This window comes from Calidris pugnax, unplaced genomic scaffold (genome assembly GCF_001431845.1).
Source record: "Calidris pugnax isolate Ruff unplaced genomic scaffold, ASM143184v1 scaffold336, whole genome shotgun sequence".
Classification (NCBI taxonomy): domain Eukaryota; kingdom Metazoa; phylum Chordata; class Aves; order Charadriiformes; family Scolopacidae; genus Calidris; species Calidris pugnax.
The window spans coordinates 963,725-991,711 of NW_015091127.1; the positions used below are offsets into that span (position 1 = coordinate 963,725).

General features: G+C 40.2%; 1 protein-coding gene across 2 annotated transcripts in view; it reads left to right on the forward strand.

Annotated features, from left to right (window-relative positions):
• IQSEC1 (IQ motif and Sec7 domain 1) overlaps positions 1-27,987 on the forward strand; it is a 148,175-nt gene that overhangs the window by 78,804 nt on the left and 41,384 nt on the right. For both annotated transcript variants that reach the window (XM_014958445.1, XM_014958446.1), the window contains exons 2-3: positions 17,879-18,161; positions 21,871-23,135. In XM_014958445.1, coding sequence (XP_014813931.1) covers positions 17,879-18,161; positions 21,871-23,135 — 1,548 coding nt within the window. The remainder of the gene's footprint in view (positions 1-17,878; positions 18,162-21,870; positions 23,136-27,987) is intronic.

Sequence of the window (27,987 nt, forward strand, 5' to 3'; positions counted from 1 at the left end):
CCCCCCATATCCCTCCTCCCGCCGCACGCGCTCCCGTTTCCCTCCCACCTTCCCCCCGCTGAGGGGGAGCGGGCGGGGCGGGCGCTGAGGGGCGGCTATGGTGGTGGTGGCGGCGGCCCGCAGCTCCCCGCCCGCCACTTCTTCTTCCCCCAGCCATGTGGTGCCTTCACTGCAGCTCGGAGAGGACCCAGTCGTTGTTGGAGCTGGAGCTTGACAGCTGGTGAGTTGTTAGGGGGGAAGGTGCGTGTCGCCGTCCCGGCTCATGTCTGTCCTCCCCCCCGCTCTCCCTTTCTTCTTCCCCCGGCCCTGTCACACAAAGGGCTCCGCTCCGCCGCTGAGGGAAGCCGGGTGGCCGCCCTCAGCCCTGTCGGCTCCCGAGTGCGGGCCAAGTTGGCGGTGATCAGGAGTTTGTGTCCCCTTGAGGGAGGGAGAGAGAGAGGGCAGACCCGCGGTGCCGGCTGCCTTCTGAGGAGCGGAGTATGGAAATGGCAGTCGGATAAATGTGGTGTCAAAAGAAGTGGAGCCGGGCGGCTGGTGGTGGTGGTGGTGGTTGGGTGGCAGGCAAACCCCGCCAGAAACTCTTTGAGGAGGGTGCTGTTGGGATGGGACCTGACTTAAGGTGTGCCTGAGGTGGGCGTGCGCAAGTAGGAAAACCCTTCTTCTCCCCGAGTTTGTTACAGTGCGAGAAATCAGATGATTGTGGCAAACAGGCGGCCGGCTCCGCGGGAGAGCCCTGGGACGTGCTGCTCCCCCTGCCCGACACCCCGCGGGGACCGGGGCCTGGGACTGACCCCACGGGAAGGTGTCAGCCCCTCAGTGCTGCTGCTGCTGCTTAGGGTGGACCATCGCTTGCCACCCATCTCCTCAGCCAAATGAAAAAAAGAAATGAAAGAAAAAAAGTTCCATCCAAAGGCTTTTAAAGTTCGGGATACTGAGTAACTGCTGCGAGAGGAACAGAAAGGGGGATTTGTCATGCAAACGCGTGCAGTCTCTCTCCCTCGTTAGGATGTTGTTGTTAACCACTTGCATCGAAAGTACAGAAACACAGCACTCTCTTATATGAACCACTTGAAAACTAGATGTACAAACTAGTTTTTCTTGTGCGGTGGTGTGTGGGGGTTATGATAGACCAAAATAGTTACCCTGGCAAGTCCACTTGCAAAGTAAATTTATCTCCAGTGCATTGTGAAAGTTTGTTCCACCAAATAAATTGGTGAAATTCCAACCTGATCGACTGTTAAAGAAATAATTTAAATAAAGCTAGGCAACATCTGAAATTGGGTGTGTGCGTGTGTGGAAAAATATAAAAGGAGGAAGTGACTAGATTCAGTGTAACTCCCTATGAATGCAACAGTGTCTTTTCTGGAAAAGAAAGGAAAAATGTTTTTTGATAAAGAAAAATGTTTCATAGTATGGTTTAGTCACATATTTAATGATCCTTAAGCCCGTTTTTACCCTTATGGAAAATAATAAAATTGAGCTTGTAAGTTTGCTGTGTGGAGTTGGGAATGTTTGTATAAGTGATACTCCGTTTGAATGGCTTGCTGCAAAACATAATTCATAAATGTTCCTTTAGTGACAGATTTGCCTGTATTCACACAGCTAAGTTTTGCTATTCAGTCATTGTTTCAGGCTTTTTTCCTTCATTTGCACACTGCTGTGCACTTCCTTTCAGTTGAACTTGATTATTCTGCCTGATGTGTTAAAAGAGGAATTGCTGAGTATTTAGTTTGGAGGGGTGTATTTAACTGCATCTATTCTTGTGGCAGATATCCTTCATATAAACACAGAATTCATTGCATCTGTCTAGTGCTTTGGGAGAACTTAAGCCGTGCTGAATAAAATGACCCAGTTCCCATTTTACTTATCATTTTGTACCAGATTTGTTTTGTTGTTGTGATGTCCTGTTCCTGAAACTGCAGATATTGAGAGTACTGTTACATAGTAGTCAGCTGGTTCTTTTCCTCTTAGTTAAATAGATGCTCAGTGTTGGGGTTTCATGAGTGAAGTCGGCTATCATCCATTTTTTTCCCTATTTTTACTGTTTTGAAATCATTCATTATCATCAAAGGTACTCCGGTAGTCCGGTAGTCCGGGATCTGGAGCAGACAAGTAAAAATCATAGCACGTAGCACATCAGCAGCATTTAGCTGCTTCTTTGCCCCTTTAGAAACTCTCTGGGAATCCTGGTGCAGTTAATAAACAATTTGCAATTCAGTTTTATTGAATAATTTGCAGCGTTCAGGTAAGGAAACCCAAGGGTTTAGTTTTTCACCTGACATGTACAAATACCAAGTTGAACAGTAACTCTGGTTTGTTGTTCTTGTTACAGTTCTATATTGGAAGGTTGCTAGGAGATGACACAATGAGTTACTGCTGGGTGACCAGACCTCCTTTGCTGCAGAAGGCACCTTCACTAGCAGTTGGCAGGGGGTTCCTCTCGAGAACTGGGAAGTGGTTTCTTAGGATAGACAGCCCCATGGGTTTTCTCACCCTACGACCATTTCATTTTTGCAAAATGGAAATTCTCTCAAGAGGATCACCTTTCTGTTCATATGGCTGTGGAAAGTATTCCTCCAAATACTGAGTCTTCATGAGCATACTCTTCCGTCACTCGGAGGCTGGGGTTGTTTCGTGCCTTTGAGGATCTAGAGGTTCAGTGCTAGGACTTCAGGTAGAACAACTGTTTTGAAACAGCAGCTTACCTTTATACCGATCGTATTTTCTCTGAAGTGTCAAGATGGCAATTCAAGGATCAAACTTTCTGAAGAGGAAAATCTCATAATTGCATAGCTGATTAGCACACTTATGTGATTAATTTTGCTTGCAAACTGTGCTTGCCCTGAACACCAATTAGAAGTAGCTGTGAATTATAAAAGCTGGCCTAAAAGGAGCCCAGTCCTCTGTTGGTGGATGCAAGGTGTCATCCTGAACCAAACCCAACACTTGTGGAGATGCTACCTATAGATATTTCACATCTCCTTACATATTTCAGTTGTGCTTCTTGACGTTTAACATCAGTGATACTCAGACTTGAGGCGTCTCTAGCAGAAGACTGGGAAACGAGCGCTAGAAGTGAGATACTGCTTTCCTAGTAAAACATGTCCCTTTGCCTACTGTGTGCTGTTCCAATTGAAATTCAAGACACTGTGTTGCCTTAACTTTATAGCTTCAGCTGTGTGCCTCTCAATGAGTAAAATTGGATTTAGCCTGCTATCAGGGCAGCTTTATTTTGGAAATATGAATGCCATAAAGATGTCCTGGAAATTACCCACTACGCCTATATAGAATCTCAAGATCCAGACTAATGCACCCTCTTTGTTGTAAACCGATGTGGCTTCAAGTGTCTGCATGATTCTGACAGGTGCAAGGGAATGGTTGAAGTTATTTTCTTTATTAAGATGTTATTTCTGAAAGAACTGTGAAGGGCCACAATTTAAGAAGAAAGAACCCACTCTTGTTGCTTTGAGCGTTATGATGGATGGATGTAGATTGGCTGGGCTGTTGTGCCCCTTCATTGCAAGGATTTAACATAATTTGTGGAGGACTTAAGGATACAATTTTCTTGCTCTTTTGGCATCTACATAGTTCTTTTTCTGTCAGAATCAATGGCAATTTTATCTTTAATTTCAGAGCCAGGCATATTTTAATCACAGTAGCTGTCAATCAATTACTGCTTTTTATGTTTATTTAATAACAGAACTGCAGGAGACCTCGGCGACTGTAATCAAGCTGGAGCCCTGATTGCTCTGTTAGTTACATTAAACATAGGAGGATGTGCCCTTAACCCAGACACTGCCTGAGCAGCAGAACAACGGGAATCATGAAGGGATGAATCGTGGGTTTGGGGAGAAAGCATGTTGGTGCATTGTTTTTCTTAATGTGCTTTGTTTAGATGTCATTTACGTTTAAACAGAATGTGAGCCACAAGCCAAATTCGTAGTCCCAAGTTTCCTTCTTTGTTGCTGTTGTCTAACAAGACTGTGTAGTTATAAGAGCAGAATCAGGCCCTGGATTTGGAAGTTAATTTTTAGCATCCTGTATATTGTCATTTTATGTCAAAACTTATGTAAATACAGATGTTGCTTAATTCATACATCTTTGTTATGCAAAAATAGTTACCGATCGTGGGCTTTTTTAGCAAGACTTATTAACCAAAAATATTTTAGTTACGTAGCTCTTCTTGTGTCTTTCAGGAATTAATTTGAATTTTATTTGGAGGAAGGACGATTCTATTTAGGGTACAGATAGAGATGGCAAGTTTACTGCACTGCTGTGATTTGACTCCAGGTTTCCAGAGAAGAACAGATGCTGCTTTAATCCACTGTAGCACAAAGCCCTAGTATTACATTAAAGGGGACTGCGAATTTAGCTAAATAAATCTTCTTTTGCTTCCTTACAATAGACAAAAGACTAGAAACATTTTCACGAAATCATTGTAAAGATGTCTTTAATAAAAATAAAAAAGCCAAGCTTTAGTATGATAGAAAATCAAACCCTTTTGTCCCTGTGAGAGATGCAGAAAATAAGAATGACAGCTTTGATAGCCTTTAATACAGGAAATTGATGTAGTGTATCTGTTAATCAGCTTCTTTCAGTAGTTCAGTGTCATCCGAGTTAAACTTGTGCTTAAAAACAAAGGACCCAATTCCCTGTTGCCTTATGTTGTGCAAACACAAAATGCAGCAGTTATGATTGGGCTTCCTTTTACATAAGTGGCTACATACAGGGCAGGGCGACAGAAAAAGAATCCCAAGGTTGTTTTGAGGGGTAATTTCATTGTTTGGTCCAAAAAAAATCAGTTGTCCCTAAAATGCACCAGATTAACAAGGATGGAGGTGTCAGGACTTCTAAATGTTTTGCTAAGAGAAAAATAAAACTGACTTCCTTCTGTTTGTTGATACATACATGACCTTTCAGGTCATCTTTACGCAGTGTAAATAGCAAGGATGCAAAGCTGATGGATTTTTCTGTTGCAGGGTGTATTTACAGCCAGTCCTAACACTGCTCTACAGGAAAGGTCGCAATCTGACTTGAATTTGGTTTTCACTCCCTGTCTGTAGTAGAACGGACCAAAGTCAATCTCAGATCACATGGAGAGTTAAATACAGCAGTGGCTGTGGGCATTGTATCTTAGGCAGCCATACGTTGGACTGTATTTAACTTGAGTTTAGTGTATTCTTTGTAGCGTAGCCTGCAGCCCTAATGATTGTAGTTGAGATCCTTTCAGTTTTCATGAGTCAAGTCGTGGTAAGCCATGTTAGTACTTGCACAGAACTCCAAGGACAAGTCTTTGGGAAGGAATGGAGGATTTAGTTGGAAGCACTCCTGCCTTTAAAGATAATACCAGCGTAGCCTGCAGCCCTAATGATTGTAGTTGAGATCCTTTCAGTTTTCATGAGTCAAGTCGTGGTAAGCCATGTTAGTACTTGCACAGAACTCCAAGGACAAGTCTTTGGGAAGGAATGGAGGATGGAAGCACTCCTGCCTTTAAAGATAATACCAAAGAGAGGGTTTCCCTCATCGTTGGGATGGTTGTGCTGAGGAATTCATCATTCAAATGAGATGGACAACAGTGTTCCTGACCCAGTGGCAGTTCCTAGGGGTCTAATAGTACATACAACAGAACAGGCCTATATAAACCTTGACTTTCTGGTCATGTTTCAGCTTAATAATAGCTTTTTCTCTTAATCTGATTTCCCTTTGTACTTTCAATTGGGAATAAAAATTATCTTTATTTTCTTTCTTACGTGGTTCTGCTTTATTGTGATGTGCTGTGAAACAGCTGCTGAATTTCCATTCTAGAGGTGTCTGGGGTGATTCTCATGCTTTGAAGTTCACACTTCACAGGGTGTTGAATGTTAGATAATATTTTCAGCTGTTCTTAGATTCTTGAAAGACAGTTTGTTATTGTTGTTTATATATCCAAAGAGAGGGTTTCCCTCATCGTTGGGATGGTTGTGCTGAGGAATTCATCATTCAAATGAGATGGACAACAGTGTTCCTGACCCAGTGGCAGTTCCTAGGGGTCTAATAGTACATACAACAGAACAGGCCTATATAAACCTTGACTTTCTGGTCATGTTTCAGCTTAATAATAGCTTTTTCTCTTAATCTGATTTCCCTTTGTACTTTCAATTGGGAATAAAAATTATCTTTATTTTCTTTCTTACGTGGTTCTGCTTTATTGTGATGTGCTGTGAAACAGCTGCTGAATTTCCATTCTAGAGGTGTCTGGGGTGATTCTCATGCTTTGAAGTTCACACTTCACAGGGTGTTGAATGTTAGATAATATTTTCAGCTGTTTTTAGATTCTTGAAAGAAAGACAGTTTGTTATTGTTGTTTATATATTCTTTATTCTGTGAACCTTGTTTAGAAGATACCAGTGATAGAGAGCATTTAGTAGAAACTGGTTTCAAGAAGGAGCTGAATGTAATGCTTCAAGTTTGGGCAGAATTAATAGCAGTAGTTAAGGCTTTGTGAAATTGAGAGAGAACAGAGGGTTGCCCAGCCTTAATGGAAGTTGTCCCGAATGGTGACAACCTGCTGCAAACTTGGATTCTTTTCTTGTTATTAAAATGTGATTAAGATGGCTTTGATTAGGTTAGCCTAGAAGAAAAGAAGTCTTTCAGGTTTTCTTGCACTACCACAGGGCAGCATGTTACACAAGATCATCTGTGACTATCTTTGGTTGACATTTTCAAAATCTGCCTTTGCACGATATTGCATTTTCAGTTCACAAAATGGTGAGTCTTGTTTTCAGGATTTGAACTTCTACCCTTGTCCTAAAAGACCGTTTTCTGTTGTGGAGAGATCTATGAATTGAGCTGTGGGAAAGAGCCTACACATTCTAAGAATGACCCAAGTTCTGCATTTTAGACCCGATGTTCTTTTTGTGGTTGATAAGGCTGACGTGCAGCTGAGCTGTATCAGCAGAACTCCGTGCGGGTTGTGGGTGCTGCTGGGGATGGGAGTTGCAGAGCTGGACTGGGCATCTCTGCACTGCATCCACATGGAGCTGCTGGGAGCTCCAGTACACCCTAACCATCACTCTTCTTCTGTGTACGTGCAGTAAATCCTCTGGGTTTAGGTACTGATTAGAAGTAACTAATAAAATCATGTAGAACATAGAGCAGATCTTAAAATTTGATAATAGATAAACTTTATAAGCGGAAAGTTCTTGGCTTATTATAAGCTTTGAAATAGTGTTTAGAGGTTTCCAAGGCAGGAATTGCTACCTGTGTTACTTTTTTACTGCAATCAGTGAGGTGCGTCATAAGTCCTAATGGAAGCCTGAGTTTAATTCCTCACAGAGAAAGAACTATAAAATATATACACTCAGCATAATGGAGAGGAAATGTAAAAGGAAGGAAGTCTGTGGATGAGAAAAAGCATTTGTCAGCTCTTTAGCTGATGTAGAGCTTGTAAGCAATCTTCTGAGATCTCCTTTTCCTAAGAGGGAAGATTTACACATAGAGACACAGTATTTCTGAGTGAGACACAGTATTTCTGAGTATGTCTGCAAATATCTTCTGTATTTGAACGCATTGCCTTGAATTTAAGTAACATCGAAAACATTTTCTTTTCCACTGAACTCCATACTTCAAACAAAAGATCTCTTACCATTTTATTTCCTTAAACACTATGTTCTGTGCACTTTGATATAAACCTTGGGTGTGTTGCAAAGGATAAAATCTCACTTTCATGAGGATGATTAAGGTCTGGTTAGCAGTAATTCTGTTCCAGTAGGTTACAACACAGAGCTCTCGGTGCGTGCGGAGTGCTCAAGACCAGTTCCCATTCTCACTAACTTGGTAGCAACACTCTGAACTTCACTGCAAACAGGAACCAGGGTTCTATGTTCTCACCCATTTTCTTTCCTACCTGGTGAGATTTTCCTCTGCCCATTTCCATGTATGCATATCAAAACCACATTGTTCTCCCATAGAAAAAACTAGTAGGGTTTCTTTGTCTTTTGTGGTTTTTGTTTGGTTTTTTTTTTAGTTTTGGGGTTTTTTTTAGAATTGGCACAACATAGTTGGCAGTCAAAATGCAGGGTTTGTGCAGTGTTTAAAACTGAGTGATACTTTTTTATCTCTTTCTAGATTTAGTTAGGTCTTTCTCTGCTCAGACTTCTAACAGTCCAACCTTCTTTTAGTTTGGCTTCTTTAAGTCCATTGCTCTATAAGCTTATGAGGTTTAGCTGTAACTTCAGAGAGAACTCAACCAACAACTAAAAGTTGAACCAGTCCCTTTCTTTCTGATTTAAAAGTGGGAGAACTTTAGCCAAATCCAAGCTAGCTTTAAATCCAAGTGAGAGACTAAAGTATCTTGTCTTTATCAGTGACATTGTTTTAAAGCACACCTTATTAGAGAATAACAATATATTATTAACTAATTGAAATGGAATCCCTTGGTTATTTTAAACATGTCTTTTTGTATAAAGCTCATTTGGTACTGAAGTGAAAATATGGCCTAAATGAATACACTTGGGATGTGATCTGTGACTTTACCCAATACAGTGGCCAATGCAGAAAGATGGTTTTGTTGTCATTTCTGGTGCATGGCCCCTGTGTGCCCTCAGGTTTATGATGATTCTTAATTTCCCTCTGCCCAGGCACGCTTGTAGTGAAAGACTGGCCTGCTCAGAAATTGTTCCTAACTCTCTATGCTGCATCTTATTTGTAATTGTTTTGAATAGTAAAGGAGCAAAACTTTAAAATTAGTCAAATGATAGGCTTTATCAAGAATACTTGATATTAAGATAAGAAGATAGTTTTCTTCCAGGTATGAAATTTCAATACCTGAAACTGATGAAACAAGATTTTATTAAGAATCTTGAATTCATGTTTATATGCTATACAGTATATAAGAGGGGAAAGAAGGGTATTATCCAGCAAGGCCTGAATGGGGAGAGGAAAGTAGTATTTAGTCTCTTACAGAATGTAACTGCCAGGAGGCTGATTTCTCAGCAGCGCCTTTCTGTATCCTCGCTTCCTCTGGTGGGCTTGACACAACAGCTGAAGCCACAACCGAGCTGAAATCCAAGGATAGCTGGTAGTGCACGCCAAGGATTTTTGCATTATATGAAATGCTGCTTCAGCTGTGCGTGCAAATCAGTTTTTTCTCAGCTGCAGAAACTAAATCTTCCTTTTTAAAATTAGCGTTGTGTAAAGGTCATCTCATGATATAAACAGTAGAATGTGTATTAATATCTTACTCTTAAATACATGTCATATATAGCGTAGATATGTTACCTACGAGGATTCCAGTTGCTGAGTGATTTATCTGAATAAATATATAAATAGTTGAGGTTAAATTCTACCACAGCTGCATTGAGAAACTCTGTAGATTTCTGAAGTTTATCCTGTTGTGTAAGAGTTTACATAGTAGGAATAGGACAAAGTCTGCAGTGGTAGGTAGACCTTCACAGATTTTGTTAAATGGTCAGATACCACGGTTACACTTTAAAATTTTTAGCTTTAGTTCCTGTAAGAAGGTAAGCATCTTTTTGAAGCATACATGACATTTTCTGATGTTACTATTTTTTTATGCTGACACATCAAGAGGAGGAGCTGACCATAAAAAAAACCCTAAAAATTAGGCTGATAGATTTGAGATCTCTTCCTCCAGGCACACCCTCAAATTATTACCATAACCTTCCTTTGATAATATTTTATCAATTTTTTTTTAGGGAGTGTGAAGTATGGAATACAGTCAGTGCTGAATAAACATATGCTGGGTGATGATTAACACAGATTAGCAGAGAATGACGTTGTCTGTCTTTACCTGAGAAGGAAGCTAACATTTGTAAGCTGTACTCAAGGTCTGTTGATGCTGTTGGTCTCCTTTCTTACTTTTCAGCTTCTAAATAATGAAAATGAAATACAGCTTTGCCTTTAGCAGATAAGCTTCATAAGGTATTAAATGGGTACTGGGTTAGGGTTGGTTTGTTTGTTTGTAGCGAATACTTCTGTCTGCTGGCCAATATGCTCAGACAAAGGTGATATGTGAGGTGTTTAACCTTCCTTCTGCTCCCTGGAAGCTGAAGATAATCTCAAGTAAGCTCTTTTTCAAATGGATATTCTTAGTTATTAAATCTATTATAAAGTTTGTTCCCTAAAATGGAGAAGTTGGGTAGATTTTGGTTTGACTCTCTTTTCATCTTGCTGGTGTGTGTCTCTATTTCAGAAGAGATGGTGCATTAATTCCTACATTCTGTTTTGGCGTGGAGAAAATAGTCTCTCATCTTTCTTCCCCTGCTCTCTGCTACTACTAAGGACACATGAGACTGGGTCAAAATGCCCCTTTTTAAAAAAACATTTCTGTCAGTGCCTTTTATGGGGTTATTTTAGTGAGAATTGAAACTTGGTAGTGTCCAAGTGAGTAGATGTTGGGTGTTTTCCTGTAATTTTGAATCCAGGACTGGGACCAGAGAGGAATGAAGGTTTGCAGTGCTGGTAGCAGTAGTTGCCCGTGGAACTGTGGTGGCCCTGTGGATGGTGGCCAGGCTGGGCTTGGACTGAAGCCGGCTGGTATTGGCAGCCTATTACACACAACATTACAGAATGAAGTGGTTGCTTTGTTAGTGTTCGCTTCTGAGACACATGCAAATTTTGTCTGGATTTTTCTTGCAATGATATTTAACTTCAGTGAGATGAATTACCTGGGACGTTACTTTGATGTGCATTCAAAGCTTTCATTTGTTTTTAACAGAAACAGCCAATTGAGAGTGCATTCGAAGTAAAACAAGTTGGTCAATATTTCTTTCCTGGATCAAAGCTTTTGTCAGTGCCTGTGAATACTCTTGTCCATCATAATGGCTTTGAACTTTTGACGGTGTATATTTGAAGGTAGATTGGTTTGTTAATGTTATTGCATTTATTGAATTTGGGGATTTGTATAAGTTCTTAATATAAATGACTTGTTTACTAGACAGCACAAAACAGACATGGCTATAAGAACTAGACTCTAATCTGTTGCAAGTGGTACTAATAATATACTTCTGCTCAAATGTTCTCACTCAATTGGCACTAATGTAATGAGGAACCAGGGGGGAAGAAAAGTGCTAAAAACCTGGCTGGTATGAACTACATATGGCTAGTTTTGCATTTTAAGAGGTTACATTAAGAACTTTTTGTAGAGAGTAATTTGAGATAATACAATGCATACATCAAGAGCTTTAATTAAATACACCTCCTAGTTTATAGCAGAAAGCACCACAGGTACTGAAATGGAAGCCAACTTTGAAGCAGTGGGTTGTACCCTTGTGTCAAATGAACGCTTATGTTCAGATTAAGTTGTGTATGGGGACTCATAGCTTTAGTTAGCAGTGTTATGTTTGTAATTGTCATTTAAAATTTCACATTCAAATTAGGGCTTCATTGCATTTGGAAAGACAGAGTTACATGCAAGAAATTAACTCTTGTAGAGGTTTGTTCCTATGTGGAATGCCTAGATTTGACCTAAACATTTTCACCATTTAAATGCTTTTTTTTTTGGTCTTCATATTGGAAGTGTCTGACCATCCCAGCTGCTCTCGCAGCTGCCATCGTGCTTCTCTGTTACTCATTTAGTTCCATGGGCGACTTCTGGTCTGCATTCTTTGAGCTAGGTAGAGAATTTGGATCCATTTCAAGTGGGTATCTATAATTAGGAGTTATGATCAGAGTTTGACTTCTCAACCTCCAAATTTCAGAAGATAGTTGGTGTAAAACAGATGCATAGCACTTCTTCCTTCCTGGACATTTGGGCCTATTCATATAGGATATTTATTATTATATATATTTCAGCGAGGCAGGAGTTATACTGGAAAGCATGTTTATGGAATGTTTTAATATGAAAAGCTTCGCTCTTTGGTTTGCATTTAAATCGATTTCATAAATCATATGACAGAGTTCCTAGATGTTTAGATACTTCAACTGTAAATATCATGTTAATGATTATGGACAGAAAAGTTACTGGGACAAACAAAGGAAGAACATAAGGTTGCTGAATTGTTCTATCAATAGATATGACTTAAAGGGAACCACGTTTATGTGTATTTTTCCTGAAGAGGGGAATAAATGACATGGATTCAGGGAAAAGTAGGCAAGTTGGAGAAGGGATGGATTTGATTGAGGAATTTTATGAAGAGCTACTCATGCAAATGCTCAACTGTTGCAACAAATAAAATAAACATATAAATACTTCATTTAGTTCAATTTGAATTCAGGTTGTGCAGACTACCTGGAGTTTTGACTGCTGTCCCTGCCAAGTGATATTCTACCGTGGTCATGATTTCAGAACTGCCTGCTTCCTAAAAAGCAGAGCCCTTGCAGTGTCATGGTGAAGCTGAATGGTTTTATCATGTCCTGTTGACTAGAGTTTTAAGTTGCCCATGTTTTTCTGACTGTATTCATATTACTTTTTTTCCATACTTTCCACAATTCAAAAGAAAAGGAATTTATTCTGGGTACCTTTGAACTTGTGTTCGTACTTCTAAGGATCTAAAATGCTATGGAAAAAATCCTTTAAGATGTAGCAGCACAAATTTATTATATTTTCATACTTCTTATGTCCAAAACAATTTTTTTTACAGGATGAATATAATGCTGATTGGTTCTTGTGTGTGTACCGTCCAGTTGTTTTCAATTTCATGTTTTTATGTTACACTGTTGAAAGTCCATTCTAAACGAATGAGAAAATAACTAGTGACTTCAGAGACTATTCACTGGTAAAATAATTTCTCAAGCATTTACTCTGTTTTGCTGCGAGGGTCTTTTGGTTCTATTTTAAAATGTTGCATGCAGTTTTGGTTTGGCATTCACATTATTTAGAAGCGTGCTGAATTTCTTTGTTGCTTTCAGTTCCAAACTAAATCTGCAACATACTGGTTTGAACATTTGGATGATTTCTGTAAGCATATGTTCTCATTATCTTTGTATTTTAGTCCTACAAATGCGCTGGGACACTTTACTGCTTGTAAACTGTAAAGTTTCTGGGGTTAGTGGGAATACTGAGTAATTCCTTACGTCTGATGTTATTGTTATATACTTCCTCTTGACATGCATGTAGTTTTAACGATAAGGTACTGGGCCTCAATAAAAAGGGAATTTCTGCTTTTCTGGTTATCATCTCTCTCTCTCTCGTAGTATAGTCTCTCTGAGATGTAAATGCTTGTGCCTGTGGATCCAAACCTGCAGCTTCTCTGATCATTGTGCCAGTGATGAGTGGAATGAGTAAATCTGCACTTGTGCAAAACCTTGGGCTTTGCTCTGTGCTGAAATTTAGGTCTTGAGGACTCTTTCCAGTTTCCATTTTAAGATCATATGTTGGAGTTGTCTTGTTTTTCAAAATCTTGTCTTTTATTGTGCTTGTTTTTGGTTTTGCTAAGATAATAGTGTGGCACAAGTTGAAGGAAAAGGAAAGTGTGAATATAAAAATGAAAAATAAATCAAAGAATAACAGTAGATATTCAAACATCCTGAATAATAATGTTGTTTTAAAATATGATAGTGGTTTTAGTGTACTGGTTACTAATTACAGCCTTTGTGATCAGAAGTAATAACTGAAGGAACAAAATGAGAGCCAGGGAAGAAAAGACCTGCCAGGTTTCTGGTGCTAAAATGCCCGGAGAGGAAATGTTTTGTTTTGGTGATGGCTAACCACACAGCTACGTTTGGCCATTACACAGAGGGAAGGAGGAGACAGAGCTTTTTACTTGTTAGGTAATTCTTGAAATGAACTTATCACCTGAATAGTGGGAAATAACTGTAAAAAGAATATGACCTTTTTCTAGCTAGCACAATATCCCCTTCACATTTTGTCAGCCTGGGTCTACTGAATGCTATTTCAGTGTAAAGATCCAGCCGTGCACCGTGTTACTCAGCTTTGACATTCAGGCAAATGAGTTAGAAAAGCAGCTTTTGGCAGCCGCTGCCTGCACGTTGGTCTTAGTCTTTGGTTCAGAGAGAGCGGCGCGCTTTGATTCTGTGGCTGTTGGTGCTCAGTGTGCACCACGGGTAACGGCGGCGTTGGCTGCGCTGCGGGGATGACCCTCACCTCCCTGCCCCGCTGACGGAGCCAACAGATCCCACTCCCATCCACATATGTCACTTCAGTTCATGGGTTGGAATTTAAAAGCATTTGCAGAGCGCGTGGCTTAGCTCCTGCAGGAACTCTGGAAAGGAAAGGAAAATGCCTGAATCCGTCTATGTTTGGTATTTAATACTGATTTATAATCATTATAAAACATAAAATTAATCTGATTTCCACCAATAGTTTTACATATCCATTGAGATGTTAAAAATACTGTACTCAGTCTGTTCCCATTTTTCTGCAAGCCTTTCTTGTTCCTGATTGTTCCTTGATACAGTGGGGTTTGGGGTTTTTTTAACATTATTACAAGTTGAGGTTTATGCAGGAAGAAACTTCTAGTGTCAGTTTCTGATAAATACTGATTCAGTCAGTGCTGGCTGCTCTTTCAAAAAAGTAATTTAGATGTATAAAGAAACAAAGTTTTTTCATGGCTCTGTTTTAAATTTTTGTTCATGCAAAGTCATATTAATAGTACTATTTTTTTTTTTTTTTAAATATTTGATTTCACTCTTTAGCTGCTCCATTCTCTGCTGCTTTGTAAAATACTGCCAAGCAACCTTTCTCCTTTTCTGGCTTGGCAGATAATGAATGTCTATTTTCTACTGAAACAAGAGTATGATAAAACCATCCAAGTTCTAAAAATGAAAGGTTAATTTCAACTGTTTTGTATTCTAATGTTACACAGTTGGAATGCTCAACATATTTCTGGTCTCCCAAGTAATATGCTGTTGCACATTGCAGGGAGATGAACCAAATTCATCCGCTAGACTTTTTTTAATCACTGAAATTATCAGTAGTTCTACTGGATGCGTATAGTAGGTGGCAGATTCCTCATATCAGAGGCCTTTATTAAGAAATTATTTCTAATTCCAGTTGGGACTGGGTGAAGGGTTATAGTGTATATTTTTGCAGTGTACTTAATGTACTTAGTTTCTCCCCCATCTGAGAAGGACAGTGTGTGCAGGGAGGCTACTGGAAGTGAAGTAGTGCTAGAGGGGTGTCTGACTACTTCCCTAATCACAGGGGGACTTACTCCAATTCTTGTTGCAAGCCCGGAGCAGAATCCTTGATATTTCTGGGTGTTGGTGTTTTTAATAAGTAGGTAGATAAAAACTGTCCTTGTAACCCTGCAGTGACCGGCTTGTGTTCCGAGTCTGCTTTGAAGCGACGGTACCCATTTTAGCATACGGTCTTTCAAAATAGATGCAGGCAGGATGGGGCTCAGCTCCACGTTCCTGTCCCACGGCGCTCAGTGTGCGCTTCCTCCGTAGCGGAGCAATACGTCTTGTCATCCCTAAAGCTTCACACAGGTCATGTTTGTTGAAATATTTATCTTTTCCAAACGTAGGTAAAAGCGGTAAGAAGTAGAAAGCAAGCTGCTTGTCTTTGTCAGTGTAGTTTCATTTTTATGAAATAACCCATATGAAGCTTCAGCTGCTCTTCACCTAAAGGACAAGGCGGAGCTGAATGGGAGAGAGCCTTCAAATACCCAGCGCTGACGGTGTGTGCTTGTTTGCTTCCAAGGGCTGTCGTAGGGCTGTGCAGGAGGCTGCCTGTTAGAAAAGATAATTACTTCCCTGCTTCAAAGGTCAGATGCGATGGCAGGGAACAGGCCTACGAGCAAAATGAAATCAAGCATTGCAGTCCGTCAAGGACCATATTTATGGCTGGAAAAAGTATGAAAGACAAACTAAAAATAAAGAAGAAACCCTTAACTTTCATCAGAGCCTCAGGCAGGCCCCCTTCCAATTTTTTCTGGTTAGGGCAGTACCCTTTTTGTTGGCGAAAAGGTGAAGTCATCCATTGAAGATATCATTATTTAAATGTCAGCATGAGATTATAATCAATGTGGAAGGGTTATTAAATAGTTCACAAATTAAGGGCAAGGAAGGCAAAAAAAGGTCACAGAACCTAAGAAGGGGGAAATAGTGATAATTCCTGACTTCCTGTTAAAAACAAACTTACCATATTTGTATGAAAAGTATTTACAAACAAGCTTGTAATTAGGAATGCATGATGTAGAAAATAGCATGGCCTCACAGTTAGCAGAACAGAGGAACATATTGTAGTATTTAAAGAGAGAATGTGAAGCAGTTCGTTATCATACTAATTTCTTTAATGCATACTTTAAAGAGAATGATTTGTTTGTTTTTAATGGGTGGTTACACAGTTTCAATGTCAGAAGCAAAACTCTGGATAATTTATCATTTTTAAGTTGAAAGCCAGCTGTATCACAGAGGGAAAGGGATTAGTTTCCTGTCAACTTCCTTTTTGGAAAAAGTAATGTGTGCACACTGAAAATATTTCCAGCCTGGGTTTAAGTATGTTTGAAAATACCTTTTGGGTAGAGTCATATTTTGATGGGCAAAGAAAGAGGACTTGCTTTCAGTTTTATGTATTTATAGAAGCGTTTTGAGAAATCTAAGGGGCTTTTTTTTTTCTCCTTCACTTTCAAAAGTACACAGTGTTCAAGCTAGGAGAGTTCTGCCAGCGTTAACCTTGATGTCTTCTGGCACTGCAGGCCGGGGGAGAGCGTTCTTTCAGAAACCGCTCTGTACTTTGAACTGTTGAAGGGACTGCTGCGGTGTGTGTGTGCAGCAAGGCTCACAGCATTTCAGTGCTGAGGGACAGCAGGGGGCCTTGATTTTTTTATGTTCATGGACACGTGAAGGAAAGCAAAATAAGAAATACAGGGCGTGGTGGAAACATGGAATTTACTTATTTAGAGTTTGGATGTACTTGTTCCTAAAGCAAAAGGTAGGGGAAGTGCTGCAAATGCTTATATTCATGGGGGGGGGGGAGTATTTGCTAAGGTTTTTGAGTGAGTAAAAAAAAAAAAGTAAAATCTCTTTTTTCTATCGGTGCTCTGTGTACACTCGCTGAGGCAGACAGTAAATATTTATGTGAAACATGAAAAAGACATACTGTGGAAGAGTGAAAGTGCATATGCTATTGCAATGTGAGAATGCCCTATTGTAAATAGAAAACAAATATAAATTGCTATTTGACATCAGTACTTCAGGATAAACCTTGACTAGGACTCAGTTTTAAAATGTTTCCTATTGTGTACAACTCTTTAAAGTTTTTTTCTTTCCTTTATTCCTTAGCAAAAACAGTATTCATGTGAAAACAAAGTGTTTTATTTGCCAGATAGCTGTGTTTTCCCTACCTGATACTATTTTGCTTTCATTAGCTAGAAACACCATCCCTTGGGATTCCTTACTACAGAGCATGCCAAAAGTATCCCTTGGGAGCAATCCCAACTTCAGTTTCTAGAAACACGGTAGCTCACCAGATCCATTAAATCCCAAATCTCCTTTGAGTAACATGAAAGTAATCCTTTTATGTCAAACTGTAATATAAGAGTAAGAAAGTATTGCTTTCATTTGTCAAATCTAGGAAATATACAAATAAGCATCTGTCATTTTGAAGTAGAACGACTTGGAAATGAGCAGTCCTCAGAGAAATTAAAAGTTTTATTTCACACAGTAGTTGCTGAGTGACTTACTCAGGATGTTATTAGTAATTACTGCATAAAGTTAAATAATGCTTGAAATCTCCATTCTCTTGCTTGACTCATGCTCTAAAGATGACTCTGCAACAGAAATAGAGGCTGGCTTAGGTTACAGCAGAAACCATGGTGTTTGACACGAAAGCCACGTTCCCTTGCACTAACTGCGTCTGAATTTGAACAGAATGTGCTGGATGTACATAAAATGATACTGTGCTATTTGTTGCTGAGAATTTTGGTACACAACGCTCACCTGATGGTTTTTCTCTCTTTTTCATTCTATCTAGTGTTGAGGGGGAAGCTCCCAGCAGTGAAACTGGCACGTCTCTGGACAGCCCCTCTGCTTACCACCAAGGGCCTATAACGCACAGCTCCGCCATCAGCCCAGACCATTACGACCATTCCCCATACGGGCTCTATTCTGTCTCCCCTGGACAGCAGAGATCTCGCAGGCCCAAACTGCAGCACTCCACATCCATCCTGCGAAAGCAAGCAGAGGAAGAAGCTATTAAAAGGTCAAGATCACTTTCTGAGAGCTATGAACTCTCTTCAGACCTACAAGATAAACAGGTATTTGAGCTTTGTTACCTTGTTCATGACAACGGCAACCTGTCTGTAAGCTGGGAAGAACCTTTTCTGGCATCGCTTCGGTTGTGATGCTGAAAAGACACTTATTTCCTGAGACCTCCTTAGTTGAAAATAGTCATACATCAGCAATTCTGAGGGGTTTGACTTTTTTTTTTTTCTGTGTTGTGTTGTCCCTGTGTCCCACACCCCTTCCCCCATCCTGAAGAAACACCTAAAAGATGTGTTAAAGTAAAAACGGTTCTATTGGGAATTGTGATTTCATGCTTAGGACAAGTGCTAGGATATAACAATGCAAAATATGTTTCTAAGAAAGCTAGACATTTTGAAACCTGGATATCTTTGCTGTTGCTGAAAGAAAGGAAGAACTTATTGCAACTGATATTCTGTCATACCTGTGGGGTGAATTCAAGGTAATAATTGGTTTTTACTCAAATAGGTAAAACTCCTGTATGCTTTACAAAGAGCTGGATGGAGGTGTTCAAAGCCTGTGGCTCTAAAGAGGCACTTCTGTAAGACAGTCAGCCTTAGCCAGTCCTTTTAAGTTTGATTCTTAGGAATGTAGTCGTATTCAAAAGATGTTTATTGCTCTGTAAGTTCATATTTGTCATTTGAAAATGATGCTGTAATAGCTTAAGGTAAGCAAATATGCAGGATGCACTGGATTTCACTGGATTTTTTTGGATAGGTGAAGAGTAGCCAATGCATCAATGATTTCTAGTTGATTGTTTGGGGTTTTTTTGTTAAGAGGTCATTCTTGCCACAGAATATTTTGTTTACTGGGAATCACTGTGGTACATGGCATCGTCCCTCCAGCTTGGATGTTAAGACAGAAAAAGTGGAAGCAGGTAAAATTCCACAGACAGGAAGCAAACTAGTCCTGATTTTGGACCACACAGTGATAGTTGGTGAAATTTATAGGGGCTAAGTCTCATGTGCCATCTGTTTGTTGTTCTGAAATTTCAGGTTGGAGAATCATGCAATGTTGTTCCGGAGAGACCGGGATGAGCAGAGCTGGAGCTCTGACTTAAAGTTGAATCCAAATTTTGGGATAGCAAGTATGAGTGTAGTTTAGCCCTCACGCTCACCGTATTCTGTATTGGAGTGGGAACATGCCACATTCCTGATTGTTGGTCTTAATTGTGCCAGCTCTGCTATTAAATTCAACCTCCTTGTGAGATCTAAAATGTTACTTCCTTTTCCACCTTTGGCAGTCGTTTTTGCTTGATGTCTCATAAGGGATTGATATAGAGTATTAGGCTTACTAAAGAGGTCTCCTGCACTGCAGGTATTCCACGGAGCCTAATTCCATCTGTCCTTTTATGCCAGTTTGATAGGGAATGAGGACTGCAGATGTTATTTTGTATTTGTTCAGGGACTCCTACACAATAAAAAGTGTCAATGATATATAAAGGAAGCTTCATACTGAAGATTTGCTTCCTGCGCTTGAAAAACTCTCAGTGAAATATCAGAAAATACTTTAAAAATATTTGGGAAAATTTCCATGCTTTACTTACTGGCAAAGTGCATTAAATATGCATTCAAAAGATGCATTAAATATGCATTAAAAATTATTAGAAATATTAGTCACAAGTCTAGTAAATTATCTAGGCAAATTCTAAAATACTCTCAATTAAAATTCCCACCAAACCCCCCTAATTTATGGTAATAAATGATGTTGTCATTTTCTGTGTAAACCTGAAGGACAACAGCGTGTTTGCAGGATTAAAGTCCAGATAATTCATTTTATAGAATATTAGGTTTTCTTTTATTATTTCACACCAGCTGTGCCAGTTTTCCTGTCTTTAGGTTTGGTATTTGGAGAGGACAGCTATATTAACAAATCGTCATTTATTTTGAGATGAATTCAGCAAAATGATCTCTTACAATTTATTTAAACACATGTAACCTAATGTGTATTACAGATAGAAATAGTAGTAAATGTGTAGCAGGAGTGACAGGGTTGTGATAGAAGTTCTTAATAGTTTTTTTAATCTTCAGAATGTCTTATGAGTAACCTCATAGCCTCTTTGATGTGTCCAAACACGAAGATGAAAGGCTAAACAATTTTTTAAAGACAAACTGTAGAAGATTGTGCAGAGATTTAGGTTCCTAGCTCAGAAATCAGGCACAGCTTTTTGAGCTTAGTTAAAAGAAGTTTCAAGATACAGTCAAAAGAACAATTTCTTAGCAGTAATCTGGACCTGAGCCCATCTGAGAAGTTGGCCTCTTCAGTTATGGCAGTAACTGTGCATGATATTTTTGCATCTAGAATTAAAAAAAAAAAATAATAATTCACATTTAAAAACATGGAGTCAAAAAGATCATCTTTAATGTGGAAGAGGAATGGGAACTGCTGAACAAGACAATAGCACTGAAAGAAATATGTCAACTACTCCCAAATGGTAGACTAGAAAATATTTTTAGTAGCATTTAGTTCCTTCCCTAGAAGCAGGGAGAAGCCCCCTCTGCACATCAATAGCTGAATTGAGCAATTACTTGGAGAGATTGCCAAAGTCTGAGGGGGAGAGATTGTGTGTGCACGTGCCTCGATTTGTGAGGAGAAATACTTCTGGATCATTTGTGTATTATGAAAATTGCATGGACTTACACAAAAATGCTGCCAGAAGAATGGTGCGTTTAATTGTAGTGGTGGAGGGATGTTTTGTGTTTGCGAATAATATGGATCCAGCAAAGACTGATCAGAACAGAAATTAAATATTGGGAAAAAAAATTGAAATAAGACTAGCAATTCATCTTGTTCAGTGTTTTTTAAATAAGCAATGCTTTTCATGTTTTGGAAAGAAAAGTTTGAAGACATCTAATGAGTATTCCAAAAGTATTGACATGTCATTTTGACTAGGTTGAATTGATAGCATGTATCATGTATGAGAAATGTATTTATTTTGCCTATTCATTCTGTTAATTGGAAGCACTGGCAACATTGAGTGTAATTACATGAATGAAAATAGATTTGAATTTGTATTTAGAAAGTCTGAAATATGTTCTTGGTTTGACGAAGACTGGGGATGTGGGTATTCTATCAGAGAAGCCTCTCTGGAAGCCTACCATCTAGGACCTCAGTTTTGCTTTGATGTCAGGCCTGGGTGAAACCATGCTGGGTTTTATTCCCGTAGAAAACAATGCATGCCTTTGGGATGGGTGATGGCTACTTTTAGATTTTACTCCCAAAGTATGGCAATTTGCAGTATACGTGGGTTTCACTTCTCTACAGTGGTCCCTACAGAGAAAGAATGACTGCATCATGCTGCATTAGATTGCTGTCTTGTCTGCTTTGACACGGGCCTGCCAGTGCCACTGTGTGAAAATCAAAAGTTCAACGCACACACGGGTTGCTAACACCTCAGTTTCACACGGCAGCATTCACATAGGCATTTAGGCTGGATTTTTATGATGGAACTTGCAAGTGACTATTTGTGCAGTTTGTTAATCTGGAGCTTTGAGGTTTTATTTTCAAAAACAGTATACACTTTGAAAAACTTCAGAAGATTAAAGTTGTTAAAAGATTTATTTGTTTATTTATTTTTTTATATATATCTGTATACTTTAACCTGGTAACCTGCATCGAGTCCCAAAGTAATTGTGGTTTATTTATTTATATATATATATATCTGTATACTTTAACCTCGTAACCTGCATCGAGTCCCAAAGTAATTGTGTTCCCCTTTCCCAGGTGGAAATGCTAGAACGCAAATATGGAGGCCGTCTCATAACTCGACATGCTGCTCGTACCATACAAACAGCTTTTCGCCAGTATCAGATGAACAAAAATTTTGAGCGTCTCAGAAGTTCTATGTCTGAAAATCGTATGTCAAGGCGCATTGTACTGTCCAATATGAGAATGCAGTTTTCCTTTGAAGGACCTGAGAAAGTCCACAGCTCTTACTTTGAAGGAAAACAGGTTTCTGTTACAAACGATGGGTCAAAGCTGGGATCCCTGGTACAGTCTGAATGTGATGAGCTCGGAGAGTCAGCTACAATGAAGTCTCCAGCAGCATCTACGGATTTTGCTGATGCTATAACGGAACTGGAGGATGCTTTTTCCAGGCAGGTGAAATCCCTCGCAGAGTCCATTGATGACGCACTGAATTGCCGGAGTCTACATTCTGATGAAGTCCAGACTCCAGATCAAGTCAGAAGTCGTGAAATGGAAAGGGATAGTTGTGCTCAAACTAAACCAGCAATTCACAACGTGGATCACAGAAAGCTTGATGAGATGACAGCCTCATACAGTGACGTTACGTTATATATCGATGAGGAAGAGTTATCTCCACCCCTCCCGCTTTCCCAGTCAGTAGACAGACCGTCCAGCACAGAGTCTGATCTGAGGCTCCGGTCTGTGAACTCTTCTCAAGAGTACTGGTCCATGACCCACAAGGACGATAAGCTGGACACTGATACCAGCTGCAGGAGTACCCCCTCACTGGAATGTCAGGAGCAGAGGATGAGAATGGATCATCTACCTTTGCTCACTATAGAGCCACCCAGTGACAGTTCGGTGGACTTGAGTGACCGCTCCGAGAGAGGGTCATTAAAGAGACAAAATGCCTATGACCGAGGGATCACGAGTCAACAAGGAAGCCCAAAACACATCCCGCACAGTATTCCTGCCAAGATTATATCCCGAGAGGAGCAGGAGGCCAGACATCGGGCTAGGCCTATAGATAGTCATTTAGCCATCAACGGCACGGCAAACAGGCAAAGCAAATCAGAGTCTGATTACTCTGATGGAGACAATGACAGCATCAACAGCACTTCCAACTCTAATGATACAATAAATTGCAGCTCAGAATCCTCTTCTAGAGACAGCCTAAGGGAGCAAACCTTGAGCAAACAAACATACCACAAAGAAACTCGCAACAGCTGGGATTCCCCTGCCTTCAGTAACGATGTTATCAGGAAACGCCATTATAGGATTGGACTGAACCTTTTTAACAAGTGAGTACAGCGTTTCCTCCTTTTCTGTGTTTGGTACAAACAGAGCCACTGAACCAGGAATATCTTTATTGTATCTGATAAGTAAGACTGCTGTCTGATACTGACTTTTCAGTGAAAATATAAGCTGCTTGTGGTGGCTGTTAAGAGTACTTACACGTTGATGTCTTCATCATTCAACAGCTTCAGGGGAAAACAAAATATGTAATTATGTGTGTACATAGAGTAGTAAACTATTGAAGAGGATGGATCAGGTGCCTTTCTCGTTGAAAAATATGGTGGCTTCATCCTGTTCCATTTTCGGTGTTGTAACAAATTCAGATTTCTTCCTACCCTAATCATGTTGTTACTGTAAAACTTGTTATATGGGAATTAGAAATGGGAAGCAGTTAAGATGAGGTTTCTGTTTAACACAGGCAGGGCCTCAAATGTATTCGGTAGATCTGGTACTATTGCTAGTGCTTATAAGGCACCTCAGAACACTTAGATGCCAGATGCTAAGTGCCATATTTGTTCCTTTTTTTTACTTTAAAATACTGGTGGCAGCTCACAGCGTTTGTATAATTTTTTGAACTATTCTATAGAGTACTTCAGGATTTCTCTGTGAAAATTCTTAGCTTCTGAGGAGCTAAAAGATATTTCAGCGTGCTGCCGTAGCCCTTGCTTCCCAGCCTCCTACAGCTGGAATAGGTTCAGCCCTCCTGGGATCTCTTTTGTTTGGATTGATAGGTCAGTTGCTCATCGTATAATAATAGTATGTGGTAACATGGCAGATAATTAAAGCTTTTTGATACCATCACGTGAGGCTGCACATTACAGAACTAAGTATGGATTGGCCAGGTTTGGCTGTAAAAACTTCCACGTTTGTTTTTTTTCTCTTTGTAAAAAGTTAATAGGCCTTTACAGAAGCTTTTAACCAATTGGAAGTGTGCAAGTCGTAGGATCTCTGCAGCTCTAAGCTTCCTGTCCTCTGGATAGGAAGAGATACCAATTTGCTCTTTTTTAGGGTGAGAACATTAACATCCTTGGTGCGAGGGGTGGGGAGGAAAGTGCTGATACTGTTTGCCTGACATTTAAAAGGCTTGGTGTTTGCTCGGGTTTTTGCACAGTAATTAAGCCTTAAGCAGTCAATGATCAGTGAACTTTAGGCTTGATAATGCAGTCTTTTGAGCCAATTGCAGAAGGGTGTAAGGGGAAAAAAAAGGTGAATGGAAGAAGTGCTCAAGCAGCATGCAGCGGTGAATGAGAGCACTGGAAATTGTCAGGTGCTTCTAGTGAGACATGCCATGTCAGTAGGAGGCTGGAAGAGAAAAATAAACATCAGGAATAGAGAAAAATAGAGACTGTTATTTGAAACACATCTAAGTGATCTGACTGTGTGGACTTGAACAGAGAGTAGATAAATTTTCTTTCTATCTTGGCTCATTGTAAGATGACTTGCCGTTGCTCAGCTGTGAGTTCTGAAGGATAGCACTGAGCAGAACTGCAGGTAACACCTGTGTGTGTGTGTGATCATTAGCTGTGTGTGATTGTTTCATTTCCCCACCACATTTTATCTGGAGTATTGATACAGGACAGAAAATTCTCATTACCTTCTGCCGAGTCACTGATCCCATTGATAGCTCAGACAGTTCCCAAATATCTCATGTATCTTTGTTTTGATTATGGCTCTTCAAGTCTGCATATTGTGACATTTAATTAATAGCTTTATTTCCCCTCAGTGCAGTGTCAGATATTGAACCATCATAGAATGTGATGGTGCATGAGTCTGTAAAAATTTTTGAAAAGGGAGCTGAGAAACTTCCAAAGCTTTATTCTTTGAAAGGCTCAGAAGGAGACTTTTAAGAGTGTGTCAGTGGGGCTGCAAATTGCATTTTGTGAGGTAAGTGAAGGGATAGAGATTGTTTTCAGGCACTTGTCAGGATTTACGGGTGATGATTTCTTCAAGATGAAGAACCCTTTCTCCTTTTAGATACGTGCTGTAGTTTCAGTTACCTTCTGAGCATTATGCTCGTTGTTACTTCTGCACCTGAAGTATGTCATAGCACCTTGTGTGTCCAAATGGTGCTTGAAAAGCAAGCCATGTGCAAGGTGTCAGCTTCCTGGGCGAAAGTTGCCATTTCACGTGCAGAACAGCGTAAAGGAGGATTGCCCAACCAGGTGAGACATGGGCCAGGAAGGGGGTCTGCAGGTCAGATGGACTTTCTGCAAATCAGTCCCATCTTTGCACGTTCTCAGGACACAGCAAAAATGCAGCTGCCAGCATCTCATCTGAGCAAGGGGCTGCCTGCAGTGGGTCCCGTGCTGTAAACTGCTTGTGCTTCCTGTCGTGTCACACATACACCCGCCACGTGATGGGATGCCATTTAGAGTGGATTCTCCCATGCTCAAGTCAATGCAGCGGAATCATTTAGGTGTCTTTTGACCATGTGATCTTCCATGACACATTTAGGGTCATAAAATGAGGGAGCAGGACAGGTCTTGGCAGCCAGCTCCCGAGAGGAGTGCAGCTGCCAGTATCTCATCTGAGCAAGGGGCTGCCTGCGGTCGGTCCCGTGCTGTAAACTGCTTGTGCTTCCTGTTGTGTCACACATGTACACCCGCCACGTGATGGGATGCCATTTAGAGTGGATTCTCCCATGCTCAAGTCAATGCAGCGGAATCATTTAGGTGTCTTTTGACCATGTGATCTTCCATGACACATTTAGGGTCATAAAATGAGGGAGCAGGACAGGTCTTGGCAGCCAGCTCCCGAGAGGAGGATGTGTGCTCCACCCATGCGGAAGGACTGGGCGCAGGACTGGAAGAAGTGCCTTTGAAGTTACCTATTACAAGATGTCAAGTTTTTTTTTCCAAATGTTTGCATCTACCAGAGGAAGTTTCAGGGATGTCTTTTACAAGAAGTTCATGTTCATTTCATTGCATCTTTGAAATCGTTCTTGCAAATTAAGATCCCGAACATTAATTAAGAAATAATCATGTCATTTCTTTCTGGTGCATGAAGCTTGGCTGAAATGCAAAGAGTTTAGAACCTTAAAGTTCATGAATTGTAATGGAGTAAATACTTTTGCTGCGTTCACTAGGAGTGTTGAAAGAACGAAGTTTTAAAAAGCATGGAAAGTCACTATCCTCACAGTTGAAATTTCAACAGATGCTTTATAATTTTTCTGGCTTTCCTATTACAATAATAATTTTCAGAAGCCAAAGTGCAGTTTTCTTACCAGAGGCCCTTTATTAGAATAGCCAGTTATGGGTGGAGTACAAGTTGAGCACAAGCGGTGGTCTGGTTCACTTAATCACCATTATATGCAAAACATTAGTGGCACAAAGATCCTTGGAGAATGAAGAACACAGGACAGCAGAAAAAAAATCTGTAGGTAATTGAAAACCATTTTTCTAGGAGCTTTATTACTTAATCATAGAATTTGTTTCAAATTGTAACTTGTCACTCAGTTTGGAACCTTCGTGTTGGTTAAAGAAGCGTCCTTTTTAAAAAGATATTTTGTGGTATCCACTGTACTGGAACATACAGTATCACCCAAATAGAATGATTTCTGCCAAAGAAATTGCAGCTAAGTAAGAGCTTCTGTACATTCTCCTGGTTTTGAATGGCAGTAGTGATTTCCCCCTGTCACTAGGCTGCCAGACTGTGCGGTACCATTCATGGCCTTCCTAAAGGAAGGGTTGCAGGTGCGTGCCCAGAGCGTGGGGGCTCCCAGGGAAGCTTGGCGAGCCCAGCTGTGTTGAATTAGGCATTTTCTTCAGTGCAGCTTGAAAGGGATGTAGTCTGGGAGGAATTACACTGGAAACTATTCCTCCCTTATAGGCAGAAGGAAAACACTACCTAGAAAGGTTTATTTTGCAAGCCTCAAACCCTGCCAATGCAAATCCAGCCTTTGAGACTGGTTTGCTTATAAACAAGGCTTCAAGAGGCCTTTTGACTGCTGCTTAAAAAAAAAAAGAAGGAAAAAAAAAAAAAGTAAAAAGGGCTGAATTTTTATTCTCATGTTTGTTTTGACTGCAGGCTGGAAATACCAGGTTTACCAGTTATTGCAGCCCAATCTGGTAGGATTTTCAGGTTCCATTCTGCTACCGGTGCACTGATGGTTCTAACAGATTAAATAGGACCCAATGGTTTAACCTGAGCACCCTGAGGAAACGGGTCTGCCCTTGGGTCAGTTTTGCAGTTGGTAGCAGCAGGCTGTAAGTCTTTGCAGAACCGTAGGTGTGGAGGAAGGAGCATATTGCCATATTGCCTTCTCTTGTGCCACCATGACAGTGGTGCACAGTGTGGCAGTAACTCTGGCTCCTTGCCCAAGTATTTGTGGCTACCAGCTCTGTTTGTTGATAAAACTGCCCTCAATTACTGACTCCTCAGAATGCAGTCACACACCCAGCTGGGCCTTGTCAAATAGAGTCCAGGGCAGTGATTATTCAGCACTCTCTTGGGCAGGGAGTACAAACACTTTCTGAATTAATAAAGTATTTTCAACAAAACGTGGACAACATTAGAGTGCTTTGAAAATTTGATGTGACTGTTTTCTAGTATTATAACATATGGGAGATAAAAGTTTGTGTTTCTCAGACTCATTTGTGAATCTAGCAGAGACTAGGGTCATATTTAGTATCTCCTTTGGGATATCAGATACTGGAAGACACTGTTAAATGTCTCATCTGGCAGTGTTCCTTTGGCACTGATTTCTTGCCACAGGAGCCAGGTGTGCAGGTATTTCTTCATTTCTGGGGAAAATTTCTGACGTTGCTGGTGAAGAGCCTGTGAAGTACAGCTCATGGGCCACTTGCACCATGCTGCTGTGCTTTTTATGCTGTGGCATAATTCTGGTGAAGGCTCCTT